General features: G+C 40.0%; 1 protein-coding gene across 1 annotated transcript in view; it reads left to right on the forward strand.

Moving 5' to 3' along the window:
• KDM1A (lysine demethylase 1A) overlaps positions 1-6453 on the forward strand; it is a 52707-nt gene extending 46254 nt beyond the window's left edge. The window contains exons 18-20 of the mRNA XM_032202098.1: positions 2146-2273; positions 4722-4868; positions 5720-6453. Coding sequence (XP_032057989.1) covers positions 2146-2273; positions 4722-4868; positions 5720-5905 — 461 coding nt within the window. The 3' untranslated portion in view covers positions 5906-6453. The remainder of the gene's footprint in view (positions 1-2145; positions 2274-4721; positions 4869-5719) is intronic.
• The last annotated feature ends 5651 nt before the right edge of the window (positions 6454-12104 follow it).

Raw genomic sequence — 12104 nt, forward strand, 5'->3', positions numbered from 1 at the left:
TTCTTATGACAGTTTAAGTCTAGTTCAGGTTATAACCTCTCAGAAAACATGTAGCCTCAGGAATTCCGTACATGTCCTGGAGCAGATGGCCTCTTTTCTTGGTGACCCTTTTCTGCAGCATGCTGTTGGATATGTTGTAAGTGTATATACACACTTTGAGATGGAGGAGAGCCTGGTACAAACATCCAGACAGTATGGATCAGTGGAACTCTGGGCAGAAATGGTCAGTGTTTTCTGGAAGTGCAATGATGTTTCAGTCTGATTGTTTTCTTAACTAGTATTTCTGTTTTTTTGGGGACATTATGAAAGAGAAAGTGCCTCATCTTTTTCATCATCTCACAGTTGCTCACTGATTTTAGGCTAAGGCACGTTTTCTGCTTGATGTTTGCTGTCGAGGCTCATTGACTGCCATAAGGAGAAAACATTTTCTGGAGCAGTGGTGCATACTCATCATGCAGGAAGCTTTTCTGATCAACCCTTTGGTATTTTCAGCAAAATATTTCCTGTTCTTCTGCTATCGCTTTCTACTTTTCTGTCACAGTTCTAAATTAATCCAGGTGACCTCATAGCAACATTTCAGATCTGGTTAAATGCTTACAAGGTAGGATATTGTGCATTACAGTTTCCTTAAAGAAACAATTTTTGTCAAAATATTTTTGGGTTGTCTGAATCCAAATTTTCATGAACAAATTCGCTGGAAGATGCATTTTCAGCATGTAGTTGTTACAGCAAGAAAATAACTGACTAAACTGCTGAATAGGTCAGAGATCTCACGTCAGAAGTGGCAGTGTAGGAAAATCTTTACTGCTGAACTGGCAAAAACATTTCCCAAAGCCTGTGGATGATATGAAACCATGTTTGTGTTTTTTTTTTTTTTTTTTCCTTCAATAGAGTTAATCTCTAAGATGAACAATCCTATGTGTTTCTTCTCTAATGAACTGCTTCTAGTCCCCAGAGGTTGCAAGGTTTGAAGTGTCTTAATTGTAGCTTGATTAGTGCAATTTTCTTTGTAACAACAGCCTTACTAGTCTAGTTTCTTCAGAGTTTCAAATGTTTTTATTTCTAACAAAAAAATATTGGGTCTTCCAAACTGTATATCAGAACTGAACTTTTCTTTATGGAAGGGTAGCTTGATGGGAATGTGTACCAAGAGATCTCCGTATATACCGGGAGATGAGGAATTCACCACTCATTTTGGAAACCTGTACAAAAGTTAAGTCCGTATTTTTAATAAGGACTTAACTTCCCACTTCATTATGCTTGACATCTGTTTTTAGGTGTAGTATTTCCTTTGCTAAACTTAGGAGAGTTTATAAGTGAGGAGAATGATCTGATGAGAACTGTGAGAGAGTTATTAACTGTGCTCACGTCTGTCATTTATTGTAAATGCATGTTTCTAGTTATTGGGTTGTTTTATTAGCTCTTTGATACTTCCTAAGATTTTCATTAAATTTGTGAATACCAAAAATGTAATCTTAATCTTAACAATAGCAAGCCAGAGATGATAATAGCCTCATCTATTCATTTGTTTGTATATTCTGTAATTATATTAACTCCCTTCACCACAGCATCACATGGGCAGCCAAGTTACTTGATATCTGTCCTTCTGACTTCTGAATTCTTCTCAAAATTGCTGCTTTTATGGATATTGTGATGCTTTTCATAGTTTTGGCTCAATTTAGATTATCTTGAATGTGCATTGGAAATCTAAATTTTTGATTGAACTACTTATCCTGAAAATTTCACTGCTGTGTTGATATTAATCATTGCTAAAATTAATCATAGATTTTCTGTTCTGTCAGATTGGTTGTTAAATCCTAGTGAAAATTTATGTAAAACTAGTGGTGCTTTCCTAAAAGAAAATCTTTCTTCTGTGTGCTGTCTTTCCTAATAAGTGTGTTAATTTTTAATATATCGGTTGTCTTGATAATTCCAAATAGTACTGCAGTGTATATTCATTTATTTTCATCTGGATAAATTGACATGATGGGAGAAGATTGAGAACTGCTTTTGTTGTTTTTGTTGTTATTGGTTTTTTTTTGAACCTAGTAACTTAGCTGCAGATGATAATCAGACTTGGCTGATGAAAATGTTATATTTCAATCATTCTTTTTTCTTCTCCCCCACTCCGTCTTCCCTGATTAGCGCCAATTTTATTGGCCTTAGTAGCAGGAGAAGCTGCAGGGATTATGGAAAATATCAGCGATGATGTCATTGTTGGACGGTGTCTTGCCATCCTCAAAGGCATATTTGGCAGCAGCGCTGTGCCACAGGTTAGTACAGGTAGCTTTCCTTTACTGGGATTTTTATATACTACAGTAATATAAAAAGTATACAGTAACTTTTAATATATCAGTTGTTTTTGAGCATTTGGTTTGTCATAAGTTGGACTGCTTACTTATGCGTTTTTCATGTAAGGAGTAGATTCCCTTCATTTTCTTTATTGTAGAATAATTGAATGTGGCTTTATCATCAGAGGGTTGGAGCACCACTCTTACTAAGAAAGTCTGAGAGCTAGGGCTGTTCAGCCTATAGAAGAGAAGGCTCCAGAGTGACCTCATTTCAACTTCTGGAGTGTGCCCAGAGAAGGTCTGTGAAACTGGTGAAGGGCCTGGAACACAAGTCCTGTGAGGAGCAGCTGAGGGAACTGAGGCTGTTTAGTCTGGAGTAAGAGGATGCTCAGAGGAGACCTTATTACTCTCTACAGCTACCTGAAAGGAAGTTGTGGGGAGCTGGGGATTGGCCTCTTCTCACAGATAACTAGCAACAGGACTAGAGATAATGGCCTCAAGTTGCACCGGGGAGGTTCAGGTTGGAAATTAGGAGACATTTCTTCTGGTTAGGCAGAGTGGTTAGGCATTGGAACAGGTTGCCCAGGGAGGTGGTGGAGTCACTGTCCCTGGGGGTGTTTAAGGAAAGGTTGGACGTGGTGTTTAGAGACATGGTTCAGTGATAGTGGTGGTAGGGGGATGGTTGGACTAAATGACCTTGGAGGTGTTTTCCAACTGTAATGATTCTATGAGTCTGTAACTTTTCAGTACTTAAAGAGGACTTCTAAAAAAGATAGAGCGACTCTACTCAGATAATGACAGCACAAGGGGGATTTTAAACTAAAAGAGGGGAGATTTAGATTAGATGTTAGGAGGAAATTATTCAGAGGGTGGTGAGGCACTGGAACAGGTTGCCCAGAGAGGCTGTGGATGCCCCATCCGTGGAGGTGTTCAAGACCAGGTAAGATGAGGCCCTGAGTAATGTGATCTAGTGGGTGGCATACCTGCCCATGGCAGGGGGGTTGGAACTAGATGATCTTTGAGGTCCCTTCCAACCCAAGCCATTCTGTGATGATTCTATGATCCTCAGCCTTTTACTGCTTTATATATGGGCATCGAATCTTTCCAGCTAACTGTAAGCATGGATTCTTAGTGAATGAGTGGATCTCAGAAATCAACAGATTGAGCATTTCCAAATTATAAGTCTCAGACTGGAGAACGCAAAACAGAAAAACTTCAGGCTTGCCTTCCAGATAAATCCACAGCTCCTTCTCTGAACCCTCTATTGACAATTTCACTTCTTAATGAGATTTTTCTGTGACAGGAGCCAACAGTGAAGTGTTTTACAGCAGCTGCTTACTGGTAGGATTTTCAAATGGAAAAACAAACAACACTAACAAAGAGCAGAGAAATATAGGTTCTGCAGGGGATAAATATGAAGTTCAGAGACAAAGACATCTTCCGTTAGATGAGGTTGCTCAAAGCCCATCGTGTCTGGCCTTGAACAATTCAAGGGATGACGGGGTATCACAACTTCCCTGGGCAGCCTGTTCTTCACCACCCTCATAGTAAAGAACTTTTTTCTGATATGTGATCTAAATCTACCCTCTTTTCATTTAAAGCCATTACCCCTAGTTGTATTACTACACTCTGAAGAGGAGTCCCTCCCCAGTTTTGATGTAGGCCAGTTTTAGGTACTAGAACTTCATGTTCAAGGTTCATGTTTTGATGCTTGAATTTTTACAGAGAGTGATTCCTGTTAAAGCTCAGTTACATATTTGAACAGAATCTGGGTTATTTGAAGGTTCTGACCCTTTGCTCTTCATGTTATGTTTGCAGGTTTATGAAGATGTCCTGTTTTTTCTTGACTACTGTTACTACCTTAGGGGGATACTGTTTTGAGTCCTGGTTATGTTCACACTTTTGTATCTTTTGGTGGAATATATTTCATCCTGGCTGTTACCATAGTAAACCAGATGGATTTGAGGAAAAACGCGTTTTTGTGCAGATGCCACTTACGCAGTCTTTTTACCAGATAAGTTACGGACCTTGTACAGGTCTATGCCATATTTCAGTCAGGACAGAGCTTCAAGAGAGTTGTGGCTGAAAGGATATAAATGAGTAGGAATTGTATATTGTCTTTATGTTGATAATGAGAAGAAACAGAGCATGGAGTACACAGTATGCATGTACTGCTGACTGCAAATTCTGAATTCCAGTGCAGAAGCCATTTGGAGCAGGTTCTGCTAATATATCTCAAAGTATTAAGGCTGCTGACACCAGAGACAAATTATTTACCATAGTATGAGTTACCATGAAATATAAATGTGGAGTTCCACAATTAACATTAGCTTAGGGATTTATCTTTTATTCTTCAATTTGCATCTTTTATATTTTGCACTAACTGTAGAACTTCCATTGTGTCAACAACTGAAGTTTCTCTTGTCTCAGCCCAAAGAGACTGTGGTGTCCCGTTGGCGTGCTGACCCGTGGGCCCGGGGATCATACTCGTATGTAGCAGCTGGATCTTCTGGAAATGACTATGACTTGATGGCTCAGCCGATTACTCCAGGACCAGCCATTCCAGGTGCTCCTCAGGTGAGAGATTTCTCAGTTCTTCATAGAAATACACCAGAATATGATGGTTTTGGTTTCTAAGGGTGAAGGCCAGAAGGAGAGGAACAGGAAGCAAAAAATCTCTCCCAATTTGTGATCCAGCACAAAATGAAGGCATAAGTCCTCTCCAGTTCCTTTTGAGAGGATGAAGTCTTGAAAGGAAAAACAGAAGGATCTGTAGGACTTTGGTTTTATTAAGGTTGTTCTTATACACTGATGCAAGTCTCTAATAAACACAGCTATTGGTAAAGTGATTCTCTGCAGAATATAATATATGAAATTGTTTTCCTCATCTTTTTTATGGCACTGACAAATTGCTCATTTAAGTGAATTATTGAAGCGTTCTTTTGTTTGTATTGAACTAGAGTTCATGTCCCAGTGTCAGAAATCATCATTCATCTTAAACATACATGTAAGTTTTTGGTTGTAGGATTGTATATACAACTCTAAAATGTTTTTAAGTATACAACTTAGGAGGCTAATCTCCTTATCTGCTTCTTAAAGTATTGTTTTTGAAGTAGAGTTCTATTATCTTTGTATCAAAGCAAATATATTAGCAAGTAATAGGAAAGTATTTCCTCACATTATTTATCACAAACATGAAATGCTTCTGTGAAATGAAAGGTATATAAAGATTTTCATGGTAATTTGTAGGATAGATTAAAATATTTTTAGTAGACTATTTTGTATGCACTACTTTGATGTTATGGGAACTGCAGTGTGATTAGAAGACACCAAAATACTTCATAATGTATATTTGTTACATGATCTGAAAGACTTTTTGAACTGAGTTTGTGCACAAGTCATAATGGTGTTTTCTGTTCCTCTTTCAGCCTATTCCTCGCCTGTTTTTTGCGGGAGAGCATACCATTCGCAACTACCCTGCCACTGTTCATGGTGCTTTACTGAGTGGACTGAGAGAAGCAGGTCGCATTGCAGACCAGTTTCTTGGGGCCATGTATACTTTGCCTCGCCAGCCTACACCTGGGGTCCCCACACAACAAGCTACCAGCATATAAGAGAAGTTATCAGAAGAGGAGTAACAATGCCACAGAGCTGATGTTGTGATCCACTTTTTAGGATGAAGGCATATTCGTGTAGTCTGTAACAGTATCTGCTGAAAGGAGGTGGCCATGAGTTGCTGCATAATACTTTGTTAGAATGGCCTTACAAAAGCTTACCTGACACTGGGCTTTTGGCATCCCTTTACAAAATCTCTTACAGCTATTTGAACTGTCAGTGTACATGGAATCCTTTACTACTAGATTGGTCAGTGAGATTTTTTTTGACTGCAGATACTTTCTGAAAGTGGAACTATAGCTGGAGTTTCTAAGGTTTTTATCTTACCTATTTGTGTATTTACAATTCAGTCATTGCAGAAAAGGCCCTTTAGAAATTGGTTGCTGTGAACAGTAGCTTAGTGTAGAATTTATGTAAACATTTTTGCTTAATTAGTTCTAAAGAATAGTATTTTTGACCAATTCTATTCCTACCTGGCATTTGAGAATTTGGTGCAACTGTTTCCCTACCAGTAACAGCAAATTAAAAGCAAATCACGCCCCTGCAAGGTGGTCTGTTGGCTGCTACACCATGCACATCCTGTTTTAGAAAGAAAGCTGGTATTAGTAAAAGTGTGCTAATGATACTATTCTATTAAATACTTTCAACAAAATAAATTATCAGAACTGGATATTTTTAACTTTAAAAACTACGAAAATACTACTCATATTTGCATATGTAGAAACAGAGTTGCCTAGACAGTAAGCTAGCTGTAGACCTGATCTCTTGATTGTTGTATGTGGCAGTCAGGCACTGTGGGCTGTACCAGCTGTCTTTTTTTCCCTTTTGTCCAAAGCCCAGAGAAAAATGTGTTGTGTTTTTTTTTCTACTGGGTTGATGAGATGATGTTGCAGCTGATTCTGAAAATCATTTTGGTTTGGTTGCTTTTCCAGATATTTTCCTTCTTACCCCATGCACAGAGACTTGTTTTCATTGCGCAGAGCAGTCTTATTTAATCATTTAGGTTCTTTCTCCCTCTCCTGCTTTCCCTAGTTAACATTATGCTTTTTCTTTTTCCAACTTTTCTCACCTCCACGTTTCTACTATTTGTTTCCATCTCATCTACCTCTGGTCTTTTTTTCACAGTTATTTCTCCTTTCCCTTTTTATATTGTTTTTTTGTTCTCTACATGACCCTCTGTGTGTACATGTGCATGTCCCAGCTTCCATCTGCCTTTGTGCCTTCCATTCTGCTAGTGGACTAGCATCTGCTCTTGTTCCTGCCCTTCCCTCTGCAATTACATTGCCCATGCTTCTTCCTGAAGAAAATACATGCAAACATCGCTGCAGGCCCTAATTGTTTATAGCTGTGTTAGTTCTGTTTACAGACTTTCTGTCTTGATTCATTGCTTCTACTGTTTTCTTGTGCCTCGTTTCTACTAGATCTTTCTTCTTCCTGACTGTTTATTTTCTTGTGGTGGTTGCTCTCTCATATGTTTAAATCTGTGAGTGGGCATCTCCGTAGGCAGTCCTGATATGCAGTGAGAAAGGAGAGGATTCTGTTGTGGCAGGGGTAATGGAAGAAATCAACACTAGTCATCCTTGCTGTCCTTCCAGGAGACAACATAAACTTTGTGATGCTTGGTCAAGAAAGCCCCACTGAAGTGGGACAGGAAACATCCAGCAGGGCTTGGAGGAGGAGTGTCCAGGGGAAGATTCAGAGTGCATCGGTTTATTTGAGTCTTAAAACTCCCTGGCTTCTGTTCAGGTAAAAGCCTGTTTGCAACACTACCAAGAGAAATCCTATTCCAAGATAAGCTGATTTAGTCTCTTGACTATTTTGACTGATGATGGAAAAAGGATCCGAGTGTTCAGTAACAGGGGTTTTCTGTTTTCCATACTTGTGGGGTGGTTTGCAGGGTTTAGTGATGCTGCTGTCTCTGGCCATGAGGACTGTCTTCCAACTTCCTATAGCACTGTCAAAAACTCAGAAAAGCACTTCTGGCCTACTGGAAACTAAATAGTTCTCAACTGAACATAGCCAAACTGTATTTTCCAGACAACTATCAAGCCACTTTTACATCAATGTGCTAATATTTTTCAGGGTTTCTGTTCTCCTGCTGTAGGTTCACTTTGACTGAGAGACTTAGCAGATTATTCAGCTTGCTGAATTGTCAAACACACAGAGATTTGTCTGAGATGTTCAAATGTAAACAAACTTCCTTTTATACATTGCTGTTACTTTGAGCAGGGCTAATCTTTGACCCTTGACAGTCAGGCTTTCTTGTCTTCCTTTTTGAAAAAGATACCTGAAAACCATGGTAAGCACTGAAATAAGAAGGTGGAGATGAAGCCCTGGCAGTTCCCACTCTTTAAAAAGGTTTGTCAGGATTTGGTGGGTGTTAACTGGTGGTAACAATGGGCATGAGCAAAGGAGTGGTAATGCCAAAGGAATTCATTGGAAGATGAAGAGTGTGATCTGTGGCCTGTTACAACCTACCTTTCTGTAGCATCTCTGGGAACTCTTAAGCCTGATTCCTCAGCCAGTCCCTAATGACAAGCCCTTCTGGGTATTAGAGACTGAACAGCTCAGCATACTTTCAGCTTCTAGGAGTCTTTCAGTCTCTAGACTGACAGATAAAGCTCTGCAGCCGGTTGCTGGACACCCTAGAGCTCCTGTGTTGCAGCTCCTGCCCTGCATGGCCCACTTTCTAGTGGTTGATGGCACTGGTTGTACCCTAAGTAGAGGTGAACAGTGGTTGGATACAAAGGACAAAGACCTTCTGGTTGCATCCTGTAGGATTGCTGGGATGGAGAGGGGAGCTTAGGGGGAGAGCACTATTAACCCTAGGCCAGCTGAAGTTTGTAGACATGGAAAAGGCAGCCTGGTTAAGGTTCAATCAACTTAGTGTTGGAGTTCAGCTCTGTCAGATCATATGGGGGAGCTTCCATTGCTTGTTCAGCAGCAGTATAGTCTCATGCTTCTTGCTGCACTGCACTGATTTTCCTTGAGCAGCATTTAGCAGCTCTTTCCTTGCTGCATCTATATCTAGGGACAGTGTGCGGTGTATAGGAGCATGCTGCTCTGCTCTCTGTGCCAGTCTGTTAGATGGACCTTTGGCATGACCCATAATGGCTGTTTTGCACTGCCTCTGCAGCTTTCCTGTCACTGTGACCTGCTGAGGAGAAGAAAGCATTGCAAGTAAATGGGTCACCAGGTCCTCTTCATCTCAGCATCCTTCCTCATGGTGCAGCCATTTTTCCACTGCTGCTGTTTGCTTGACCTAACTTCTTGGTAAGACTCATCTGATCTGTTTCAACAGATTGTGAATGATCTCTCAGCACCCAGCAGCCTCAGATCTATGGCATCACAAAAACTTGTGATCAAGGCTGGTTGCACCCTTTGTAGCGTTGTTTCCCACCTATTCTCAGGGACCTGTCACTTCTCACTCTACTCCATGGGTAGGTGAATTGTATTTCTGACAAAACTGATTGGTCTCACTTTTGGGGGAAAAAAATAGGTCCCTATCTAGTTGGACCTTCCCTTCTGTACTGAAGATGTACTGTTGGTGTTCAAGAAGTGTTTGAACAATGCTCTGAAGGTATATGATTTAACTGTTAGGTTGCCCTGAGTGGAGTCAGGAGCTGGACTTGATGTTCCTCATGGGTCCCTTCCAACTGAGGATATTCTGTGATTATAAGATGAAGGACCACAGTAACCTGCAATGGAGTTCTGGATCCTGAGTGAATGTATGTATTCACTAGTCAGGATTGTGCTTTCTGGATTGGCAAATGAACAGGAAGACTTGCATTTTTCAGTTCTCTGGATGTCTGAGTTTTTGTCAGGTAATAGTATCTATTTTGCAATAAATTACTGTTAGCTCAGGGTATTTGTGTTCAGTCTCTGTATGGAATTGAATATTTGCTATGGTCTTGTCTGTAGAGGAAACTAATCGCAAAGCATGGGTTCTCTATCTTAATCTCTCTGTTCTGTTATCTTTAATTGACTGGATCATAAACATAGAAAAACAACTTTATTGGGTGTTTTTGGTTTCTTCTCTCATGAATCTTTTCAGCTGACTAGTTCAAATTCAGTGGAAGATACTGCAGGCAGCAAGGTGCTCAGAGTGCATGTCGTCTTTAAGGCATAAAGTGGCTCTATAAAATGGGATGACTTAACTTGAATTAGACTTATTTGTAAATCACAGATTCTTTTTAAAGGTGATAATTCCACAAGTTACTCTTCTCAGAAATGGTTACCAAAAGAAAATTAGAAGCCATGGTGGTGTTTGTAAATTTGCTAGTTTCGCCAATGATTATTTCCAATTTCCAGTGCATCTAATTTCTGAAGGTGTATTTTTTTTTCTCTGAAGGGACATTGAAGCTTAGAGGAAATGCTTACACTGATAATTCTCCCAGAGTACCTAGATAGATATTAAAGATTTTCTTGAATGCTTCTAGACCTCATTTTTGGTGTATTAGCAAAATCACCTGAATAAACATGTTGGGGGAGGGATGGGAGGGACAAAACAAGTCAACTTCGGAGAGTCAGTGGAGAATATAAGCATCTGTTTAATTACCTGTGCATATCATAGAATGCTGTTTTATCCAAAGAGCAAAATTGTCTTAGTTTTTTTCCAGCTTTACCAATATGTCTGCTAAAATCTGTTGCTTATCTACAGAGTTTGTTGGCTTATATTAGCAAAACTCCTGCAAAGCTTGTGGAGTCTTTGCCCAGTAGTTTTGATCTCTGGATCTTCTGGGCCAGAAGTCTAGATCTCTTTTTATTAAATTGTTTGTTGGGCCCCATCAAGTTTGCGTTAATTGCATTTTTTCTCTGAAGGGACTTCTCACTGTTATTCCAGTGTTCTTTAGATACTGTATCACCCCACCCCTATAACTTATAAGGGTGTTTTACTTGAGCAAGGGTAGACAACCTGTTTTCCTGACTCTTAACAAAACAGGTATCTTGGACAGCAAACCTACTGTGGATTGAAAGGTCTCTTTTTCATGAAGCTCCTGAAGGCATTCACCCTGATTGTGGATTGCATGTCTCTCTGCAAATACATTTGGATAACCGCTTGGTTTAGAGTGCAGTAACCTCATGTGGGTGTGATCTCCAGTCTTGGGCACTCATGGTTTAACAAAGGGTTCAGGTCTCAACCACGATTCTCTGCTACTGTTAGAGAACAGAAGTTTCTCCAACCCCAAGTTAGATGCAGAATTAGAACAGATGTTTGGACAACATATCCTTAGTAACTTCTTGCTCACAGAATTGTATCTTCAATTCTGAATAACAGGGCAAATAACCTCTCAAACTGCAGAATTTGAATGTTTTTTCCTGATTCACTTCAACTTGATGTTCTTAGGTAAGTGTGCAAAAGTGTTACTTCCATTAAAGCAATTGCTATTTCTGTAACATTACTGAATAGCAACGGAACCAACAGAAAGTCATAGCAACAGAAGACAACTTTTTCTCTACCTGTCAATGGAGGATGTAATTTAGAATTTACAGTGTGACTGGAGTATTCCATGTAGTCTCTTTGCCTTTATTAATTCATGATGCCCTACCTGATCTTTTCACATGTGCCCCTTAGACCAGAGGTGCTAGAAATCTCACCATCTCCTCAGTTCCACATACCATATGTTTCTGTTATATTCCATTGTTAAATTTGGTTTGGGTCAGCACTGGAGGGGATATGCTCTTTGAGTGGATATGGATCTAGGACGTTATTTATGTCAGCTTCAAGTTGTTCTGATGGGTGGACCCCAGATGGTGACAGGACACATCTGGCATTCTCTCACAATTGAAGAGTCTTTGGGCTCCAGCCTATTTCAGCCAGTAGCTGAGATGCTGCAGCTTTTGAAGAAAACAAGATTGCCATTTATTGGCAACTTGTCACAGTTTTAGAGGTAGCTCATCCATTTGAGGAGACAGGATACCAAAGCTGCTGTTTTACAGACCTCCTTTTGGAGGTCCTGGAGTCTGGCATGTAAAGGGGAATGGCTGCAGCAGGTAAGATCTGAAGGCAACTGGAAGAACTCCAGCTGAGAAGATAGGCCTAGGGCAGATGTTGTGTGAAGGAAACAGTAAGGAGGAATGATGTTGTGGTATCCACTTCCATCTGGTGGTTTGGTTCAGTCTACTTGCTTTATTTCATTAACTTTACCATGTAGAATCTCAGCTATGTTGGATGCAGCACAGAATTATCGTGTGTGG

Source organism: Aythya fuligula, chromosome 23, assembly GCF_009819795.1.
Source record: "Aythya fuligula isolate bAytFul2 chromosome 23, bAytFul2.pri, whole genome shotgun sequence".
NCBI lineage: Eukaryota > Metazoa > Chordata > Aves > Anseriformes > Anatidae > Aythya > Aythya fuligula.